This window comes from Coloeus monedula, assembly GCF_965178545.1.
Source record: "Coloeus monedula genome assembly, chromosome: 21".
Lineage (NCBI taxonomy): Eukaryota > Metazoa > Chordata > Aves > Passeriformes > Corvidae > Coloeus > Coloeus monedula.
The window spans coordinates 4,123,787-4,145,845 of NC_138801.1; the positions used below are offsets into that span (position 1 = coordinate 4,123,787).

Consider the following 22,059-nt stretch of genomic DNA (forward strand, 5'->3'; position numbering starts at 1 on the left):
GGCCGGGCTGGGCGGGATGACCGGGCCGCCAGCGCTGACCGCGGACCCTCAGCCCCGCTGTTGCCTCGGCAACCGCGCCGCCGTCTCCCTGGCAACCGTCGCCGCTCGATGACGTTTCCCCGCGCCCCGTTGCAGTTAACGAGGAAGTGGCCACGCCCCCATGTGGAGCGAGGCCGTTCCTCGTCGCGCGGTGATGACGTTGCTTAGCAACGCGTCGCGTTGCTAGGGGCGGCATGGCGGAGGAGGCCGTGGCGGACGAGGGCCGGGCATGGCCGCCGCCCGCGGGCGCCTATGCGGAGGAGCGGGGGCTCTTCCAGCTCCTGCAGGTGAACGGGGACTCCCCGCCAGCCTCTCCGCGGCGCGGGGGCGGCCGGACGGGCACGGGGGAGGCGGAAAGGGGCACCGGCGAGCGCCCGATGCGGGCTCCTGTGGAAACTGGCGGGCGGGTGTCCGTGAGCGAGAAGCGGCCGTGGGCTCTCGCAGTTAATTGTTTTAATTGGCAGTTGCTGCGGCTCGTACGTGTCATTTGTTTTGCGGAAGAAAGTGGCAGCCTGAGGAAGAAAGGAGTCGGTGAAAGGCGAGGCGGGACGAGCAGGGGCGGAGAACGGGGAGGAAAAGGGGGGACAGTGACAAACGAGGTGCGGGAAGAACGCGGTGAAGAAGAGCGGGGCCGGTCACCGCCTGCTGATCAGCCCCCGCTTAAAACCCTTCCTCCTGCGTTCCTCTTGGGGCTGTTCGGGGACGGGTGTGTCAAAAATAAAGGGAGAAAATGGCACTTGTGGAGTCGTTGTGATTTCGGCACATAGTAAGGCTGGTTTCCCTGCTGTAGAGAAGGGTGTGATTTGTTCTGTAGGTTCGGGAAAAGCCCTTGTGTCGTGCGTGGGGAGGTTTGTGTGAGGGACCGAATGTTCTGGTGCTGTTCTCACAGGAGAACTTGCCGGAGAGCCTTCCCCTGCGTGCTGCTAACTCTTAACTCTGTTACAAAGTCATTTTCACTTGTTCAGATCTCACTGAAATACACACACGTTTATTTCTCCTTTTTTGTGTGTGCAATCCTTTTTTTCCTCTGTTTATTATGATTACTGCGGTGTAATAGTTGTGATTTTTGGGGTTTTTTTTAATGCAATGCTGTGTTTTGTAAGCTATGAGGCATTGAATGCAGCTGTAGGAACTCATATTACATAAAATGTTTCTGGGACTTACTCAGGGTTGTGTTTTCTTTTCATGTTTCAGTTGTGTTGGAGCAACATAATGACACAAACACAGCTTGAAATTGTTGTGCTAAAACATTTACAAAACACAAAATGTAAAATTACTTGAGACCCAAAACATGAACCTGCCCCAGAGATTAGCAGAGCTACTCATGAAATTAAACTGAGTTTAGCAGAATTGAATAAAATTAAGGGTTTGAAGGTACGATTTGGGCAAGAAACATTGACAGTGTCAATCACTGTCAGCCTGAATGTTTTTGAATTATAATAAACCCAGATTTTCTTAGGTCTGTTATTTTTAAAGGTGCTGATAAGTGTAGTGCCAAATCCAAATTTTTTAGTTTAAAGAAATGTTTCTGAAAAGTAATAATTTTTAAATGAGCTTCCAATAAAAATACAATTTTCATAGTTTATGCTCTGTGCTACCCAGACCTTGAGGCATCAGAACTTGCACAATCACCAGTTTATAAACAAAATTGAGTGATTTAATTATTCTAATGAAGTGGATGAAGTAGGAAAAAAAATAGCCCACTCTAATAAAAGACAATCAGTTGGTGAGGATATAAAATTTTATGGACTATACGGACTTTATGGAATTTACTTGCAAATATGAAAGTGTTATGACTGCTTTTTAGAAATAGATGTCTCTTCCAGCGTGAGCATTTCTGCAGCTTATCTAAATTAGAACATTAGTTCTGTTTGATGTTTAGTTTTAATTACAGAACTCGTGGCTGTGCTGAAATGTCTTACTAGGAAATGTGTGGATTTCTCAGGGTTGTTCTTTTTCTGCCTTTGAAGCCAAAATCCTCCCTGTAACCAGTGCAAGATCCCCACTGCTACGAGTGGGAACTGAAACAAGGCCCTGTATAAGCTCAAGGATATAACAGGAAATTGGGCTCCAAAGAGACATTCAAGGCAAGGCTTTAAGCCTTTTTATTCTTTTTTTTCCCACCTTCTCCCCACTCCTTTCCATGAAGGAGGCAAGGCTGGCACAGGAACAGGTGCAAAATGTGCTGTTTCTGTGAGTTTGGCTGGTGGGTTGTGTTCTCCACAGCTCTTGTCCATTCTGTGCTCCTCTGGGTCAGCCAGAAACTTGTGGGAATGAGCTGGAGAAGGTTCAACTTGCCCTGCAGAGACACAAATTCAAGTTAATTCTGGTTTCCAAACTCCTTGTGTAGTTTTTATGTCAGTGCTGGCTCAACCATTATCAACCCCAGGCTGCTCGAGCCAAACCTTTCTGGTGTCCATATGTACCACAAATAAGCCAAAGCAAATAGGTTGGGGGGGGGGGTTATTGACAATTTTATGACCAGCTTCAGTTTTTCAGCATGTAAAATAGGTTCTGAAGTCTCAATTTGGGCTGTGAAAGAAAATAAATAAGCATTTATAAGCTGTTCAGAATCCTCATTGTAACATTGCTGTAGAAATGCAAGATATCATGACTGCAGAGCTGTGTTAAATTTTCCTCTGACTTTGTCCTATTTATTTCCAGAACATGCTTGAAGAGCTATTGATTCATAAGCCAGATGATCCCATTGAGTTCATGATAAACCATTTAAAGCAGAACAATGATGATGGTGAGTGAAAATGGATACACCATATTCCTGATTCAATTCCTGATTTGTTAACAGCTGTTGGGAACTGCTCTACCGTTGGCAGGTGATGCATCAAACTTTCCAGACTGAGTCTTGGGGAGGGTGGAAACAAAAAAAATGGTGAGCATTTTGGAATAGTTATAGGCAAGATGCTTTTAATTTCTTTTTTTAGTGGGTAATCTAATAAAAAATGCACTTTAACAGTTATAACAATGAAACCCTCTAAGGGAATAACAAAGAGTTCTGGTGTATCAATTATTAATGCGTTCTGTGCCCCATCTGATATTTCCTGTTGTCTTTAAGCTCGCTAATTACTCCTTTTGTCAGGTGTAAATTTGGGTTCCTATTCTACCTGGGCTGGCAGATTCTCTGCTTTTTGATTAGTTTGTTACTCGCTGCTGTTAATGAGTTCCACTGCTCAGTGGCATCTCAGCTGAAGGAACAGTGAGTGTGTCTGCTCCTCTGTGTAACAAAACCTGGTAAATTGAATAGGAAGTCTGTATTCTGCACAATAAAAGCATGTACCCTCAATCAAATTATTTGATTTACAAACTGTTCACCCTTAGGCAGATTATATTTGGATATGCACAACTGAACTATAATTTTTGTTCTGCATGAGCTGTCAGGGAGAGCTAGTGTCATGGAGCTTTGATGTTTCTTTAAAACCAGAGTAAACCATTATGAAAGTTCTGCTGCAGCATCAATGAAATCATTATCACTGGAGGTGCTGTGAGCTCTTAGTGGTGCTGATCAGATGGATGTTGACTGAAATGCTGCTAAATACGTTAAAGAAAAAAAATCAAACCCTGCAAATTGTGTCCAGCCTTTGCTAGTGCAGGCAGCATGAATAATCAATCTGGTTTGTAGACCCATGGAAAATATGTGGAAGAATTTCCTGCAGTTTGATAGAATGCTGATAAAATTTCTTCACATTGGGCTAGCATTTGTCCTGAAGCCCCACAGTATTTTACCAACAGAATTAGGCAGGTTTCCATCTTATGACTTCAGTACTTAGAGGCTAAAGATAGAACTACAGCAGTTGTTTGTCAAGGGGAAAATGCTGTCTGCTTTTGGTCTGGAAAACCCTGTTAAGGAAGGAGAGGAACTCCAATTAAAATTAAAGCCTAAATGTTGTTTAAAGAATAAATTATACGGAAAATAATGTAACAGAAATGTGTAACAGAGTTGATTTTACTTTTTGATCATGGCGGAAGGTGCTGACTATTTAGAAGAAAAAAAAACCTTATTAGAGCCATCAGTAAAGTGATGAATTTTCATGATCTTTCCTTGCTAGACAGTTTTAGCCCTAGAGAAAATTTCAAACAGAGATGTGTGGAAAAGAAGCATCGCATCTCTCCCAGGTGTGAAGTTAGAAAACCTTTTTAATTAATAATAGGGTCTAAAGTACTTTTAAAAATATAAACAAGTCTAATGGTGATTATAGCTTACAACTGCCTTGAAAATCTCGTAGGTCAAATGTGTGGCAAAGTGTTTGTGCTTAGGGCTCTGTACTATTGTTCTTTCATGTGTTCCTTCTAAAAACCTTCAGGGGCCACATGAAGACTGATAATTCTTTCATATTCAAAGATGTAAGTTTTCTACACGGTACCTTGGTTTGTGCTAATGGAAAAGGCTTTCAGGATCCAAGTGGCATTTCTGTGAGTTCCTCCTTTACACTCTGAAGGAATGTAAAAAAGTTCTGCAAGAATGTTCAGCGTGTACCGTGAGCTTCTCCTCTTTTTGACAAACGATTTCTCTTACAAGTTAAGAAAATTCTGTTGTATTAATATTAGTCATAGAATCTTTTGAATTTAAATGGAACTCTGTGAGTCCAGCTGTTCTTTTGTGTTATTCCAGGATTAATTTTGTTGTTGCTAAAATCATTGTTGAATGTTAAAACTGGCTTTAATTAGACCAGTAAATCCTGTAACATCTCATCAAGGCTAAATACAGAATTAAATATGATTTGTTACTGAAGAAAAAGGCATTTTCCAGAATTTCCTGGCTTCATTTAGCTGCTGGTTTGGAGCTGCAGTATTAAATAGTGACTATTTGTTGATGGGAGGGGTTAAACATTACATCCAGTGGTGTCCTGGTTGTGCCCCTGTGTCATATGTTTGGGGAGAATGCTTTAGAGGAGTCCTACAAGTGTGCAAATGAGTAAATCAGTGAATTACACTGCCCCATCTGCTGCCAGCCACTAAGCAGAGAGAAAACCAGATTTAGTACAAAGTGAGCATTTACAGTAGCCCTGGGCAATATTAAAGCATGAGATGGTGTATATAATGGTATGTTTCGTTTTTTATCAAACGTTTGTCCAAGAAAGCTGTGTATTAAAGCTTCAATACCTAAGGGCTTTCTTGTGAATTTTAAATCATGCTCCTAGTTAAACCTCAAAAGGATCTGTGGATGGAAAGGTTTTTTGATTTTCTTTGAAGTGGTTTGAAGAAGTTGATTAGTGTTGGCACTCAAGCACTCTTTTATGACGCTGTTTATAAATAATTCCTAAGTACCGGGCTGGAGTTTCAAGGTGTTAGATTTTAAAAAAACCCTAGGATTTAATCACATTACATTTGAAAGAAATTAGGTGATAAAAACAGCTGATGTATCCTTTTAAAGTATTTTTCTACATTGTGTACTAGTTCTGTTGCACTTGCAAGAACCAATAAGGGGGGAGTTGTTCTTAAACCTTCCAAGTCAGATAACTTTGTAAAGATGAATCCATAATTTGAGTTTCATGTATGTTTAAAAATTGCACCTGCCCAATAACTGTTAAGTGCATGGAAGGCCTCATAAAAATACATTTCACATCCTTGCCTGTTTGTTGCCATCAGACACGATCTCCCTTGGTTATCGAGAGCTGAGGAGGTTTTTGGGTGAGCAGATCCCTCCTCTGCTCTGACCTATGTTACTTCCAGTAAATGCTAACCAGTCCCTCCTGCACAGTCTGGTTTGGTTTGGGGTTTTTTTTTTCCCTATGGTATAGGGGGAAAAAACATCAAAGCTGTTAATATAAAATGACAGTTCAAGGGATTGCAGCCCAAGGTGTATTTATGGAGAAAGTTCCAAGTACTTTCCTAAGAGCAACTCCATTTTCTCCTGTTTGTCTTGCCTCTAATTCATTCCCAACAAAGCTTATGGCAGTAATGCCTACTGTGTTGTGTATGCACTGGGTTAAGAATTCCTCAGACCTGGGATGCATTTTTTGCACCTTGCCCCCTCAGGGAAAGGAGTGGCAGAGAAACACAAGAAACAGAAGAGGAAAATTACTTTAAATGGTGACTAGAAAAATTGAAGGCAGCTGTCAAAAAGCATAGTGAGAGAGTGCTTCATTTTGCAGTATCTAAATCTTCTCTGCACCCTGACACAACCTATTTTGGTGAAACTAAATAGTGAAATAGTTTTTCATTACAAAATGTGTTAGTTCTAAGTCAATGTTTCGGGAATAAAGTCAAACTCTGGTAAGGAAATGTTTGTATCTTATGGCTCACCCACTAAACTCTCCATGTGTTTAAATGGATTGAGATATATGTATCTCATCTGTCTCTCCAAGTGGCATGGATAGTGTTAATCTCATTGACCATGGAGATTAAAGGAGGACCCAGCTGGCACTGATTTACTGTTACCCATTTTTTCCCCAGTGGAGCCCGATCCTGAAGTCTCCACTCAGGCAGCTTTCCAGCTGAGATAATTGTTTCATGGTGGCTCCATTGATATTATGCAATACAAGAGTGGGAAACTGGTTGGGATTTTTGCTGTTCTGTATCTTGACATTTGCATGTCCTTGTTCCATAGCTCCAAGAGTTTGTGTCCTGGGCCCACCTGCTTCTGGGAAAACTACAGTTGTAAGTACCTTACCCTCAGTGTTGTAACACTTCCCACTCACCTTCTTACTTTCTACTGAGCTCAGCATTTGGGAAAATTTTGTTCTGGGAAGAGAATTTTGAGATTTATCCAAGTGATAGATGAGCACAAGACAAATTGAAGGCTGGTGTTCCTGAGGGATACACCTGTGTAGAACACTACAGGTTAAATAGATATTTTCAAGTGAGGTCTGTGAGAAATCACTGGTGTAGTGATACTGCTGGAATGCAACAGAATTCTGCCTGCCTTGTTTTCCCAGCCTTTTAGCAGGGCTAATTAGCCTGGGGGAATTAAGGTAATTACCCACTTGTGCTGTGAATTGCTCCATTTGCATGGTCAGTTGTCTCATGTCCACTGGCACCTATTAAATGCAAAGGTCAAAGTTGTATTTGAACCTCAGAAACTGCAGGTGATGGTGGTGAGTGCATGGCAGGAAGAATGTTTCCTTCTTTAAATTCTGGTTTAAGGTACAGGAGATGAAAAAGCCGTTATTCAAAGCTGTAGACTCTTGAACATCTTTATAAGAAACTACCTAAAGTTGCTTATATATGTAAATGTCTGTATACTTAAATGTATGGCTAGGAAAGCTCTGTCTTTCTGCAACCTTCTGAAAAAAATTGCCTCGTTTTCTTTCCAAATATTTCAACCTGTATTTTTTTTTTCTCCCCTCAGGCAATGTGGCTTTGTAAACATTTCAATGCCATACGTGTCTCTCAGGAGACTTTGTTATTCAAGGAAGCATTAACGCAGACAGAGGAAGCAAAGGCATTGAAAGAAAGAAACCAGGTGTGTAAGAGAATATAATAACAGTTGTTTTCGCATCACAGAACGGGAATTATGTGGCATTCCCATGATTTCCACTGCTGAGATGAGCAGATGAGAGTAAAGACTCTCTTCTGTTTGTGTTGTACATTGGTGTGTCAGGACACAGAATAGGGGCAGGAGAGGGAGACAATGCAAAGTAATGGAGGTTTTGAAAATACTAACCTTGAAACAAGCAGCAGAATTGGGAAAAGTCCAGGAATGCACAATTCAGTTTAAAGAATGGTTCATTATATTGTTAAACTCAATGTCTTCTATCTGGGTATGTTTGATAATCTCGATAAAATAAGCATTAATCTCTGAGGTCTCCTTTGGTACAAAATGCTCTGGAAAATATGTACACAAAGAACTTTTTTTGATCTGACAGTGCTACTTAGTTGTGCGTGCTTGATTTCTCTGTAGCATGACACAAATAACTTACTTGGTGCATTAACTCAAAAGGAGGATGACAATCCAGTCAGTTCCTGACAGCCCTAGAAGCTCTCAAGCTGAGGCAGGAGCAGCTGACTCAGATTGTTGAATTTTACCTAATTCCAGATCCCTGAGTTTCTCCAGTCAGGTTTTTAAATCCATTCATTGTGGGCATCCCAACAGATGTTCAAAGGAGTTGGTCCAAAGAACATTTTTTCCAGGTGTCATGACTCCCAGGATTAGTTGATCAGTGATGTAATTAATTGTCTTATTATTAAAAATTAGTGACAGATTGGAAAAATATGTTGAAAGGTTATCTTGATTGCAGAGAAGCATCTGATTCCTGCCTTTTTGGCTGATTCCTTTCTCCAGTGTCAAGGCATTCCATGAGAAATAGAATGGAAGAAGTCTGGTTTGTTGTGACTTCCTCTAACAAGTCCACTAGTTTGAGTTAATATTTTGTCCCTTATCACCCATTTTCATAAAAGTTGAAGCAATTTCATATCTGTGGGAATTCTATACCCCTGCTAAATCCAATTTAGAATTGGAATTGGCTAACAGATTTGTAATTTACTGAGATGGCAGATGGTGTGCTACACAGATTAGGGTTTTTTCCTTAGAAAATTAGGCTAAAATAGGGTAGTGTTTATCAAAGCTGAATAAAATACTGGATTGGTGAATGAAGTTTGGAGATGTCTCAAGCAACACACTTCAAGATCTGAGAGGAAGGAGTTCATTGAACTCCCTGAACTCACTGGCAAAAATGTTTGCATTTGGCTGGGGTGATATGGAATTATTCTTACTGAGAATATGTACTTTGAAATCTTAGTTCTAATTATTAAAGATTGTTTTGATAGGTTCATAAATTTATACTTGGAGGGGGAGAATTTAAAACAAAAATTCCCTTTGGTTTAATTACTGTAATTATTAACATATTCCAGACTATACAGATGCACTTTCAAGGGTGTCCTTTTGGGCTTATTTGATTTAAAAAGATGGATGGTGTGGAAGATGAAAGTCAAAAATGTCAAGGCTAATCAGGTAGTGAGGAGGGCCTGCAGAGCAGAGGCTGCTGGTGGTTCAGCACTGTGCAGTTTGCCTTTGGGTTTGATTTTTAGAATCTAGAAGGAGGTTTTCACGAAATAATTTTGTTCTTTTATGTGAGCTTGTTTCTTCAAATGTAACTCCTAGAACTAGGAGGGAACTCCTGGGTTCCTCTAGGTTGGGATGTCTGTTCAGGAGCAGAACTAGAGCTGTTTACATGAGTTTTGATATAACAAGGGCATTAAAAATGTGTAGTCCTGGCCAAAGCAATTTAATAAATGAAGAAGAGAAAAAGCAGGAGCTCAGGCTGTGTTTTTGGAGAGTCTGGTGTGAAGATCATAGAACACAATTTAATGTTGTTTCTCACATCTAAGGCTGCTGTGGCTGCATTAACCCCAGAGCCAGAGTTGGGGCACTTTGAGGTCACTTGGCCAACGTCACTAGATCTGGGCAAATGCTGCAAAAAGCTCTGCAAGTGTTTGTTCACATATTTTACCTACTCATCTTTAGCCAAGCTTTCATCTCTTTTGTGTTTGCTCATTAAAGCATTTGAGTTTCCCTGGCACAGGAACCCATGGAAGGCATATTTAAAATCCATGATGATTCTCTGAAGCTCCATTTTTCAAGTTGGACAAGCAATCATTCACCCACACCTACCTGGCCACTTACTAATGAGCACAGCTCAGGTAGTGAATTTTAAATATTGAGTGTTCAAAGCAAAGTGTGATCATTCTGCTTGTAAAAATACTCCAAGAAGAAGTCAAATATTTTTGAATATTCAGTAAATTGAAGAACCACGAGCTACCAATAAATATTCCATGAACAGAAAAAGAGGCTACGTTTTTGGATAAATCATTGCAAATTATTCCCTCATCTCTAGTTGTTATAATGTTAATAGGAAGCATCTTCAGGTTTTCCTATAGTGAAGTCTAATGATGAGCTATTGCATGTTTCACTTTTCCTGTTAACTGGATAAAATAAGAAGTTGAAACAAGTGTGGTAATTGTGGGTTTGTGGGATGGGTGTGCTCTTAATGCTACACTAAATTGCAGTTAAGGTGTTTGCATAATACTTAATAACTTAAAACTGCTCCAGAGTTGTATCATGTCCCTGTGCTTTTTAAAAAGAAATAAAATAGAAGAGAAAAATATTCAAGGTATCCTTAACTCTGCATGGTCAGCATTCCAATCTATTCCAGGATAAGCCACTGTGAAGGAACAAAAAGGAACTGTTCCAGTTTTGTGTATCCATAAAAGACCAACCTTTCATGTGTATTTATCTGAACAAACTAAATCCAAACATTCGTGCTTCTCAGGATCCTAAATTAAATTTCTTCAGGCTTGATTGCTGTTCTCTTCAAGGTGCCAATTTGGAGAAGCCAGAGGTTTTTAGCTGTAGCTGTTTTCAGAGCAAATATACCCAAAAATTCCAAGAAAAATGTCTAGCGAAAGTGCTTCCCTACAAAAAAAGTGTGGGTTTTTTATGAAAAGATCATTGAAATATAATGCTGAGTAGACCAGGCATGGAAATTGAAGTATAATATCCCTGAAATAACATGGAATATTTAAAATTAATCATGAATGGGTACAGTTTTTCAGCAAATATGGAAATAGTGATTAAACCAGTATGGATAGAAAAGTGGTTTGAACATGACCAAAATCCCACAGCAGTGTTTCCTTTAACTGCACTGAATGTTGGGACAGCTCTGTAGGTGAGGTGTGGTTTGGCTGTTATCAAATGCATGTCACTATCCATTATTGCAGATTTCTGGGAGGTGCAGTCCCATCTACCAGGCTCACAAAGTATCTGTGTGTTTATGAGAGATAAATTATAAATGGACTACCTGATATGTATCAGATATCCTGATTTCTAGTTGAACAATTAGGCATTCTGCAAGCAGCCTATTGAAAATGATTTTGTAGGCCACTGCTCAGTAGGTGGAAAACTGCCCAGGAAATGAGACTGGAATTGAGCCACAGAGAGCAGAAGGAGCTAAACCACTGAAATACCTGAATGTGTGTCCTTGGTTGTTTTTTTGTGCAACAAACCCTGCTCCAAAGACAGGAGCAAGAATACCACTGCACAGAGAGAAGTTAGGATAAATTTGGTTTAAATTGATTTGGCAAGGCTTAGCAGAGCAGCCCCCAGCAGTCTCCAGCCTGCCTTGACATGACACATGAAAGAAGCAGCGAGCCCTGGCTGTTCCTGGGAGCAGCGTGGTGCCCCTTTGGAAGGTGACAGGCTCAGAGGCACCGAGCAGGCTCTGGCAGCGAGGGGCTGCAGGAGGCTCTGACAAAGCACCCTCTGGGACCTGCTGACTCTCAACAAACACAGCAATTTCCTTCCCTCCTTCTCTTTTACCTGCTTGAGTGTTGCCTCATGCATGGCTGATGTGAGGAGAGGCACTGAGAGCTGGGGACAATAGAGAGAAACAAGCCAAGCAAACCCTGCCTGGCTGGGCCACCTGGGCTGTGCCTCACTGGTCCCTTTTGTGTGTTCTGGAGCGCTTTCTCTACCCTCCTTCAAAGTGCCTTCTGTGCTGGCATTTCCCCCACTCCTGGTGTAATTGTTTCATCATCTAGTGAAGGAGATTTTATGATCTCTTTCTACATCATCAGCCACATTTTTTCATTGTATGAATTGATGTTCAAAGGAGTTGGTCCAAAGAACATTTTTTTTCAGGATTAGTTGATCAGTGATGTAGTTAATTGCCTTGTTATTAAAAATCAGTGACAGATTGGAAAAATACGTTGAAAGGTTATCTTGAATACAGAGAAGGATCTGATTCCTGCCCTATCAACCTCTCCAAGCCTCCAGAAATACTCCTTTTCAGGTTTATACCCTTCAGACTGGTTAGGAAAAAGACATGAGAACCCACAATATATGGAACTACAGGGAACAGAGAGTCAAGCTCACATTGTTCAGTGAAGGATAATTTATCTTAATTGGGAGGTAGAGAATCTGATTGCAGATTTTTTTTCTCAGTATTCATTTTACCAATAATGACAGAATGAATAAGACAAGGCATTTAGTGAAATGATTAATGGCTGAGCTGCATGGACAGAAGTTTAGACTTTGAATTAAATTGGCTAACACAGTTTAACCAAGTTCAGCATAGAATGAAAGCCTAAATTAGCAAGATAGTGAAGCAAATTCTTACTAGAAGGAAAGAAGAGTATTGCTAATTTCTTGTCAGGAAATCAAATACAATGGTAGAAATGTTGAGGAATGTTAAATCTGTATAGGAACTTTGTTCTCCTGTCCCATAGCAAATACCTTCTTACAAAACATCTCTAGAGATGGACAAAGTCGTAGTCACAGAACTAAACAGCACTTTGAAAATATTGGCAGACGCAGTTTCCATCCCATCTCATAGTCCTGAGTTTAAAAATAAACCAAGTTCAACTATAAAATACATTTTAAATAAACTTTTTGGATGATGAGAGTTACTTGAAGCAATGAAACAAACCTGAAAATCAGACTCTTTGTGTTGTTTGCTCAGTGTCTGAGGTTCTGTTTGTCTCACTGAGAGCTGGCAAGGTCCCTAATGCTGAGCCCTCCGACACACGGGGCAGTCAAGGGTCAGATACTTGTGGTTAAAAGGATGCTTTGTGCATGTGATGTTCTTATGGATCCCTTTGCAGGTCTGATGTCCAGTGTGTGTGTTAGTGTGCAAAACTAGGTACTGCTTCCATGTCAGTGTGCAAAAACCCCATGGATATTCATGCTCTGTGCTCAGCTTCCCTTTAACACTGATTTTTGTGCCCTTATTAACTCTTTGTCATTAACTCATGTTAATGACCCGGGACTCGCACAGAATTATTTATTTCTTTATTTCCAAGAAGACATCTCACTTCACCTTTAACCACAACGTGCCTGCATGGTAAAATTCCTTTTGAACTCAATTGTGAATATTCAGCTTTTTTTTTGTTCTTTCTTTAGAAAATTCCCAACGCGCTTTGGGCCAATCTGATCCAGGAACGTCTGTCAAACGTGGACTGCATCAAACAAGTAAGAATTGCTCCTCAGAGGGCCGGTGGATAAGCACTTACACAACTCGTGCATGGTACTTAGCATTCCAAGTCCTGAGCAGAGCAGGGAATGGGGGCAAATCATCGGGGGCTCCGGAGCCGGTTGCTTTCTTGAACATCAGCGGAGGGAGTTTGGAGCTTTATTAACAGGATAAAGGGAAGGATGAGAGTATGCATATGCTAATCTTCCAGCACAGAGATGATCAAAGGCTGAACAAGCAGAGCTTTGTTGATTGCCTGGGGCAACTGGCAGAGATGGAGTGGACAAAACAGATAAACAGAAAATAGATAAAAATCAATATGTTAAGGTTTTGGCTCTTCTTGAGGAAAGGGGTGGAAAAGAGTCTTAACATTACTAATATCAATTTTATTTATTTCTCCTCATGCCTCTTTTTTCTTCCTGTGTTAGGAAACGCTGCACTTGAATATATTCTTTTCTAGGTAATAATATGTTCACTCTTTGCTTACACAAATAGGCAACTGAATTGGCTTGGTTGTGTTCAGATATGTGGGATCCCGTGTTTCTTGCTCCATGTTTCATCATCTGGGACACTGAAACAACAATTTTTTTTGATCCTTAGACAGAAAAAGTAAAGGGATTTGCAGAAATCCTAAGTGGTATCAACTTTTCTTTACAAAATACTGCAGGCCTTACTCTATAATTGACCTATTAATATTGAATTTACAAAGTAGAATTAAACTTTTGCGTTGCTATTCACTGTGCTTGAATTATATGGGTCTGTCTGGTTTTCTTTGAATGTCTTTTTAGCTGAGCTATTTTACTTCATTTTAACTCATTATAGTTACTTAGCACTCCAGGTCAACTATCTGGTAGCACTTAATATATTTTTTTATCTGTAATAAATCCGCACAGGACCTAGGCCCTTCAGCTGGCAGGAGAACCTGTTTAAAACCACACATGGGGTGTAGAGTCCTGTTCATTTTTGTGGTATTTTTAGTTATTTTATAACAGGAGCTCTAAAACCTCTAAAAATGCTCATTTTTTTCACATAGGTCTCTTTCCTTGATTAAAAGAACACATGTTTTCAACAGCTACTTTCTCCAGTGTTTGTTAAAGTGAGTTTTACTGTCAGTGTACAAGCAAAATCCATTGCTCTCCACAGGCTGCATCCATCTCTGCATCCATCTTATTTTCCACCTTTTTTTCCCCGTGCTTTCTATAATTGTTGGCATGGCTTTAGTTCTCCTGTCAATAATGAGGGAAGGATCTCTCAGTGAGTTATTTTAAGTATTAGGTCATGTATGAGTAAGGTGACATGGTGGTTAAAATGCCAACAGCTGCATAGAGTCCTGCCTCCATTTTATGTTCCTGTTGTTGTCACCAGCAGCACTGAATCAGTGCTGGATGTCTTACAGAACCAGGGGGGGAAAAAACCCTTTATAAAGCTTCCCTGATATTCAGCAAGAATGGAGTGGATGGTATCAACCTAGCTGAGGTTTCAGCTGGTTTTAGGAAAAACACATCATTTGTTTTTCAAAGGTGTGATGGTTATTAAAAATCTTTGCATTAATAGATAGACATACACAAAGTGACCACAAATTATTTTCTCCTTTGAAAGCAGATCCATGCATTTTAAATGTAATATTTTCCTCATGTAATTCAAAACAGAATTAATGCTGTAGGGTTTTTACATCATTGACCAGATTTATGCCATTTCTTTCAAAACGTGAGTCAGCATGTTTTCACTGAAAATGTTCCTAGATTAGGAGCTGGATGTTGGACCACAGTACCACCAGCTGTTTGTTTTATTTCTCCTTGTGGTGTCATTGGCTTGGCATTAATTGTACAGCTTTTGTCCCACTGACAGTAGGAATAAGGAATTTTTTGTGCCGTTGTTTTGACACTCACGGGTTTATAGATGTCACTGGCATTCTCTAAGGAGAACATTTTTATTGATCAACAGCTCTGCTGAGGCTCTGTGTTATGTGTTCTTCTAACACAAACGTAGTTAGGACTGCGAGGGATCAGATGGGGAGGTCTCGCAGCACACACAGAAAACTTATTGCAAACATTATGTTCGAGCCTGGGACTTGTGAAGCTGATACAGAGACTTTTCATCTTGCAGGGTTGGCTGCAACCCCTCTGACTGCTGGGGTTGTGGAGGGAATTCATGGAGCTGGAGAAAGCCAGGGGAGAGAGATTGCTCAGGATGTGTTAGAGAGAGCGAGCTGAGCCAGCTTCCTGAAGGCTCAGGATCTTTAGAAACTAAGCTTAGGCCAGTGATTCACAGAACAAGTGGCAGAATGACTTGAGATTGGTATTAAACAGCTCAGAAGGGCAGTGGCTGCCCTTGAAAGGGAAGGCAAAGAGAGCAATGGCTCTGTTTGGTTTTGCTTTGATTGGTTCTGTTTGGTTTTACCTTGGTAGCTAAAGATCATCGTGTTTTCCCTGTGAAACTCCCCACAAAGAAAGTGATAGTACAAAGATTTTTCCAAGGAGAATCTGCCCATTCACCACATTTTTCTGTTTTCAGAGAAGAATGGAGCTTTTGAAAACATCTTAGCATCTTATTCAACTGGCAAAACTAGCGTGGGGCATAAGAGGTTCCTTTCTAATGGGAAATTTAGCAAGGTTTGAGCTTCTTTCTTTCCGTACTGCTAATATTGATGGACTTCAAGAGCTGGGTTGTCAGTATTTCTACTGCACTCCTCAGTCTGCCATGCTCTGAAAATCTCCAGAATTTTAGATCCATACTGGCAGAGCTATTACTGATACTATTTTTTTTTCTTATTGTCTGACCCCTTTCTCCATTTGGGAGTGAAAACCATGTACTACTTATTCAAAACCAATGAATAATAAAGTGGAAAAACTGTTGTGACTACTTGTTTTCCTAAAAGCAGCTGTATTCATGACCTTTATGCTTCTGGCTGAGATTTTTTTTCTGATATGCCACAAAAATCAGCATTATTATATAATTATATATAATATATATAAAACAATATAATACATATTGTATATAATATATATATTTTATATAATATATATAGTATATAATATATATATTGAATATAATATATATTGTATATAATATAATATATTATGTAATATATATATAAAACAACTTTCTGCTGTTCCTTTTCCTTTATTCAAAGGCAATGTCAATTTTTGGATTTGATAATTAAAAAGAAATATGGAGGATGTACAGGTCAAATAACAAGAGGGAACTTGAATACCCAAGTCATTATTATTGTGGTGGAAAGTGTGAAAGTATGTAGGCTTGGTATCAGAGCTGAGAGAACTGCCAGCAAAGCAGGGAGATTTACATTTGGGAATGACCTTGAGCATTTCCTTTTCTCCAGATTCCTGAAGTCTGGAGGGGAAAGTGATGGCTTTGAAAGTGCTTCCTTGTTGCTGATTTTCAGCATGGCCTGGGTCTCCAAGGAGCAGCTCACCTGGCATTAAGGCAGCAGCAGAGTCTCTGTTTACAGGGTTCATGTAGGAAAGGAGGGAGGTTCCCACCTGGAAGAGGGGGAGCAGTGACCACAGGGTGCAGGCACTATGGAATTTCTCACTTTTAGCCTTTGTTCCACGCTTGATGTGATAAGGTGCAATCCATGCATGAGTAGAAGGTTACTGCTATTAAGAACCAAAAATAGATGGCTTCTTAAAGAAACTAATTTACCATGTGAAGTTACTAATTACACTTTAATGACAGTCAGGAGGGCAAAAAAAGACCAGTGTTTGCATAAAGCACGATAGGCATATTTTAAGTCAGGTCTTGCTCTGCTGTGTCTCGCTTCCTCTTGCTCCGTTCCCAAGCCACACTCCCTTTTCACTCCTTTTTTTTTTTTTTTTTCCCTTTTTTTTTTTTTTTATTTTATCTGTGACATCTGCTTGGAGCTTGTCCCTTCTGTGATACCACACTACTTGCAGCTGTTCAGACCTCCAGCTCCGAGCTGTGCATGGGGTGCCCTGAGCATACGGCCTTTTTGATGTGTGATAAAACAGAACCAAGCCACTGGGGGTATGGAGAGGGAATGCAGCAGAATATCAATAAACCTGTTCTGAACAAAGCTGCAGCTCTGTGGTGGAATAGACATTTCACTGAAGTGTCAAGTAGATGGATAATGTATTCTAATTAGGGACTGACTGATACCCTGCAACTCAGAGACCTTTGGAAATCAGCTCCAAAATGCTCACTGTTTTTGTACTGTTTCTTTTACATTTGTTTAATGCCTTAAAATATATTTGCTGCTGGAAGCTCTTTATTGAGCTATGTTTTCCTAAAGAGCCAAAAGTTTTTGCTATAAAATTGCTTATTGCCTGTTTTAAGAACCTTTGAAATTTGTATATAAACCTCTTGAAGTTTGCTGTGCATTGTTAAAATACAGTATTGTATTTGCTGCCTGTTGCACATTATGTGATTTGAGCCATAAGCAGTAGTGACATAAGGTTTTGTGGGGTGGTTTTTGGGGGTTTTTTTTTGTTGTTTTGCTATAGTTTCCAAAAACATTGCACTAAGAGTGGAAAAAAATAAGCCAGATTTGTTGTCTGTGTAAATTGGCATCGATTTATTTGCCTCAGACCTCAGATGCCATTTCTCCCTAGAAGATCTGGGCCTATATATATATATATATATATACATACATATATATATATTTTGTACACAATATATTCCAAACTAGTGCTGAACTTCCTGGCATAGCACTACAAACATTGTGCAGCTTTGCCTTCTGCAAGTCCCAAGGGATAAATTGATTTCTCAGCACCTGTGTGACCTTAGCCAGTGGTTCATTCTAATTTGGCAGAGCAAACACTGGGAGTGGCAAAAATGGCTTGCAGATACTCGAGTCTTGTATTTTCTACATCTATCAGCAGAATGACATGTTCCTGAAACCAGGCTAATTAAGGAATTTTAAATAGTCTGCTCTATTTTCTTGTGTAATTGGAATGGCCCATTCCCTCCTACAGAAGTCCTGGAGATAGGTTTCCCTGAAATACTTGGAGAACCTTTGGACCCTGTACTGACAGAGCACCAGATTTACGTGGGAGATGATAATGATTGCCAGCTAATGCAATATTAAAATATCTCCTTTATTTTTGTACAAAGCTGGCTCCCAGATTTACTGTGGTATCACAAAGTTATTTTGAGGGATGGGATTTAACAGCAAGGACATGTGTGCTTAGGCAACTAACAGATAAATTAGGGGAAGTTCAGAAGTTTCAGGCTTGAGACTGGGAAGTGGATTAGACTTTGAATACTGCATCAGACAAAAACTGAGTGAGGCTGCATCTCTCCTACGGTATTTCACAGATCTGTAAATGTTTTTTTAAAGATGCTCAATCCAACACTTAGCTGGCTATAACAAGGACTTAAGGGAGCAAAAGGCTCTTTTTTCTTTTTTCTTTCTTTTGCTCTGTTGCTTCATTAGCTCTGGGAACGCTGGTTCCATTACTGTGAGTTTTCCTGTATAATTTAAGAAAATAATGAAAGCGTGCATATTTTCCTTAGTATTCTTGGCATTAAATCTGTCTTTAGATTTGTTTAGCTCCTTTTTTTTTTATATACACAGTGTGAGCTGGTATCCTTTTGAATATTTCAAAACTGTAGAAATTGTTTTGGGTTATTTTTATTCAAGATAGAAGTTGGTTTGGTTTTGGTTTGGTTGTTTTGGTTTTTTTTAAGATTGAAACATAAAAAAAAAAATCATTGCTACAATCCATAAGTTCCCATTGCTGTGTGGCAATGAAATCAGTGCATGCATTTCACAAAAATATCAGTGCTCCATGTTTGCTTTCTTCTCTCACAAACATCCATGAGAAATACTGTGCTGTGGATGGATCAGAATGAGGTAATGTTTGTGCAAATAGCACTGATATTTAGTATTAATTTTGGGGTTTTTTCTCTTCCACGATCAATAACTGTTTCATGTTTTTGTTCAATAGGGATGGATTTTGGAAGGCTTCCCTGAAAATCAGGAGCAGGCATGGATGCTGCAATCATCTGGCATTTTTCCTAGGCATGTTGGTAAGCAGTACAAGGTTTATGTGTGATTGCATCCAAGAGGAAAGACTAGAAGGGTTTGTCCAAAAAATCCTCCATAAATTCAATACCAATGCTGGAGACAGAGTCACCAGACAGCAGAATGTTTCAGTAGGGTTCAGAGTCACTTGAAAGCCTGAGGTAGCCTGGGAGACCTTAAGCCCTGTCTGTCACACCCTTTTCTACTTCCACATCAGAGCTCTGTAAATTCCAGTCTCTGCACCAAGTGTCTCTGAGCAGCTCCAAGTAGCTTTGCTCTTGACTTCCCTCTCTAAAAATCAGCTTTTATCCTCGGACTAAATCAGTTCCTCATGTATTAAATACAAATTTATGCTTCTGTTGAATTAGGGAATGTAAACTTCACCAAGTGGAAACACGACTTCAAGCTTGACCTTTCAGAGTGCGAGTGGATTCTGGCTGGCTTTGGGTGGAATGTTTTACTGGCAAAGGGCTGATAGACAAGACCTTGACAGCTGCCCTTGCCATACAGGAGAAGCCAGTTGTCCCAAATTATCATTAAAAGACCTACTTAGAATGTAAGAAATTACTGCAATTGTGTGGAATGCAGTGTGAAATGATAAGTGCAGAGCTTGCCAGTGCACAGTGAACGGAGTGTTATCCAACTTGATGAATTGTCACTTTGGATTTGATTTGGATGATATTCAACTGTTAATGAAGAATTCAGAATCACTGCAGTAGAGTTAGGCAAAAATGTTTAATGTCTAGTACTTGCATGTATTTTTAATATACCTAATAACATCTGAAGTTGAGTTTTGCTCACAATTATATCTGTGCCACCAAGACCTGAATGGGAATCTTAAAGCTCAGTCTGTCTAGTTAATCAAAAAGAAGATTGAGAGGGGATGAGATTTACAGTGTGAGTGCCTTAACAGGGAGAAAAGTGCCTGAAAAAGCCATTTGATACAGAGAAGAAAATCATAAAAAGAAGGGTTTGAAACCTTGAAATTTGTAATCAAATGCACTGAAAATAGCAATTAAATTACAGTGTTTAACTGTGAGCATGATTAGCCAAAAGCAACCCTGGGATCTGACAGATTCTTCCTCTTTTGGTGCTTTCTAACCAAGTTTGAAGACTTTTCTGTGAGATTATAAAAAAAATTAGTTTCACTGGTCTCACCACTGAGGTACCTGGGTGAAAAGTAATGGTTTGTGGTGTAGAAGAGAATCAGTCTCGAGTTCTCAGTGGGAACTTCTGTCTGAGGCTCCAGAGACAATTTTCTATTGCTGCTGGTGGTGTTTTTTAGATAATGGGGACAGTTAGTGCCCATGGGTACTGGATTCATGGATATTTTATCCCACTGTATTGTACAGGAGGTGCAGCAAAATTCTGATTAAAAGTGAAGTAAAATATTTGCAGGGAGAATGCTGGGAAATGAGAATGAGACAAATGTGCTTGAGATAAATTCAGCCGCCTTTAATCTTGGGATACATCTGAACAGTTACAGGGAATAAAGCAAGTGATTAACAAGAGCTACATTTTTTTCTTTCTTCTTTTTTCCTTTTTGTTGCCTAGTTATGCTTTATGCCCCAGACACTGTGCTGATTGAGAGGAGTGGTGGGAAAAGGCTTGATCCCCTCACACAAGGTGCAGTATGTTTGTTCCTGACCTCCACTACAAACCTGAGTGTTGCTTGGTCTCAGAAGCACTGTAGTACTGATGGGGCTAAAATTTCAATGGGATCCCTTTAAGGATCAGTAGGAATTTGTAATTATAAATTTGTTTGGAAATGGTATTTGTTGGCGTTGCATTATTTGCAGTGCCAATAGAATACAGGGAAATGTAAAGCTCAGTATTGAGCCTGCAAACAGTGGACTCTGTCAGTACAGAATATTTGAAGGTTAGATCTGTCCATATGAGTTTACGATTTTGCTGTGCATCTCTGCTAGGTCCTGCTTTGTTTCTGAGGTGCAGGGCTGCTTTTAGGTTAAATAAAAGCATTTCCATTAAATAAAATAAGCTGTCAAATAGACTCAGCTCTGTAATGTCTGTTGAGTTTTATATCAATCATCCATCACGAGATAAAATCCTGACGTTGCTCAATAAAAAAAATCAGGTTGGGTGTTTTAAGGGTGAAATTAGGAGGGGCATTCTTAACTAGAGACCTGTTAAATTATGCTCTTAGTTCCTAACCATGTGTTCTCTGTAGAGGTTTTCCACACAACCTTCGACTGGCCAAGTGACCCCCTGGTGCAGCAGAGGTTGGTGAAACCCAAAGATCTCTCTGAGCAGGAGGTGTCCAAGAAGCTGCTGGAATATCACAGAAAGTTCCCAGAGATTTTCCACATCTACCAGAAAGTTCTGAAATCGTTCAATGCAGACCAGCCGTCTGTGGATGTTCTCTCACAGGGTAAATACGTGCTTTGTGGCAAGCCTGACAGCTGAGAAAGTCCTGTTTGAGGGGTAGTTCCTGGCTGTTAGAGTCAGTTTGTAGGATTAGGCAGCACAGATGGCTCCCAGCTGAGTTGTGCTCTCTCTAGAACAGCATTTGGGCTGTTCCTGGTAATTATTTTACTGGAGTAAGAGCAGATAACTGGAAATTCTTAGTTCACAGTCCTGCCAAGGAACAGCTGACTCAGTAGAGCAAATGTCACCGTCATTCCTGTGAGTCTCCCTTCTAAAAGGGAGCCCTGTGGCTCCATTGTTCATCTCCCAAAGGGCCAGTACCTTCCAAAGTCTGAGAACGACAAGGAGGGGTAGTTCAAAGCTGAGCATTTTAAACATTTCATTGTTTAAAAGCTGCTTGTGCTGGGAGCTTTCCTGTTCAACAATTCTTGTTTCCCTTTGCTTGACTGTAATGCAGTCTGACTTTTAATGTTGATCCTTCTAGAAGAGAATAAGGAAACTGCCAGAAAGACCAATTGATGATGTACTTTGTAGCTGTCAGTCTGCAGATGATCTGTTATATCCCAGTAATTTTGCATCTCAAAAAGGTCTTTTTTTTTTAATAACAAGTGCTGCACTTTTAAGATAAACAAGTAGGAAGTTTATATGCTGAATTTACACATTAATTACCTCTAAATTACTTAATTAAATTTAAAAGTTCATATCATCATT

At 39.9% G+C, this 22,059-nt stretch overlaps 1 protein-coding gene across 1 annotated transcript in view; it reads left to right on the top strand.

Annotated features, from left to right (window-relative positions):
• Positions 1–233: 233 nt before the first annotated feature.
• AK8 (adenylate kinase 8) overlaps positions 234–22,059 on the top strand; it is a gene marked incomplete at both ends in the record, with an annotated part of 65,874 nt that continues 44,048 nt past the window's right edge. The window contains 9 exons of the mRNA XM_082295483.1: positions 234–326; positions 2,704–2,788; positions 5,641–5,682; positions 6,602–6,651; positions 7,343–7,456; positions 12,890–12,958; positions 18,887–18,968; positions 20,518–20,589; positions 21,152–21,352. Coding sequence (XP_082151609.1) covers positions 234–326; positions 2,704–2,788; positions 5,641–5,682; positions 6,602–6,651; positions 7,343–7,456; positions 12,890–12,958; positions 18,887–18,968; positions 20,518–20,589; positions 21,152–21,352 — 808 coding nt within the window. The remainder of the gene's footprint in view (positions 327–2,703; positions 2,789–5,640; positions 5,683–6,601; positions 6,652–7,342; positions 7,457–12,889; positions 12,959–18,886; positions 18,969–20,517; positions 20,590–21,151; positions 21,353–22,059) is intronic.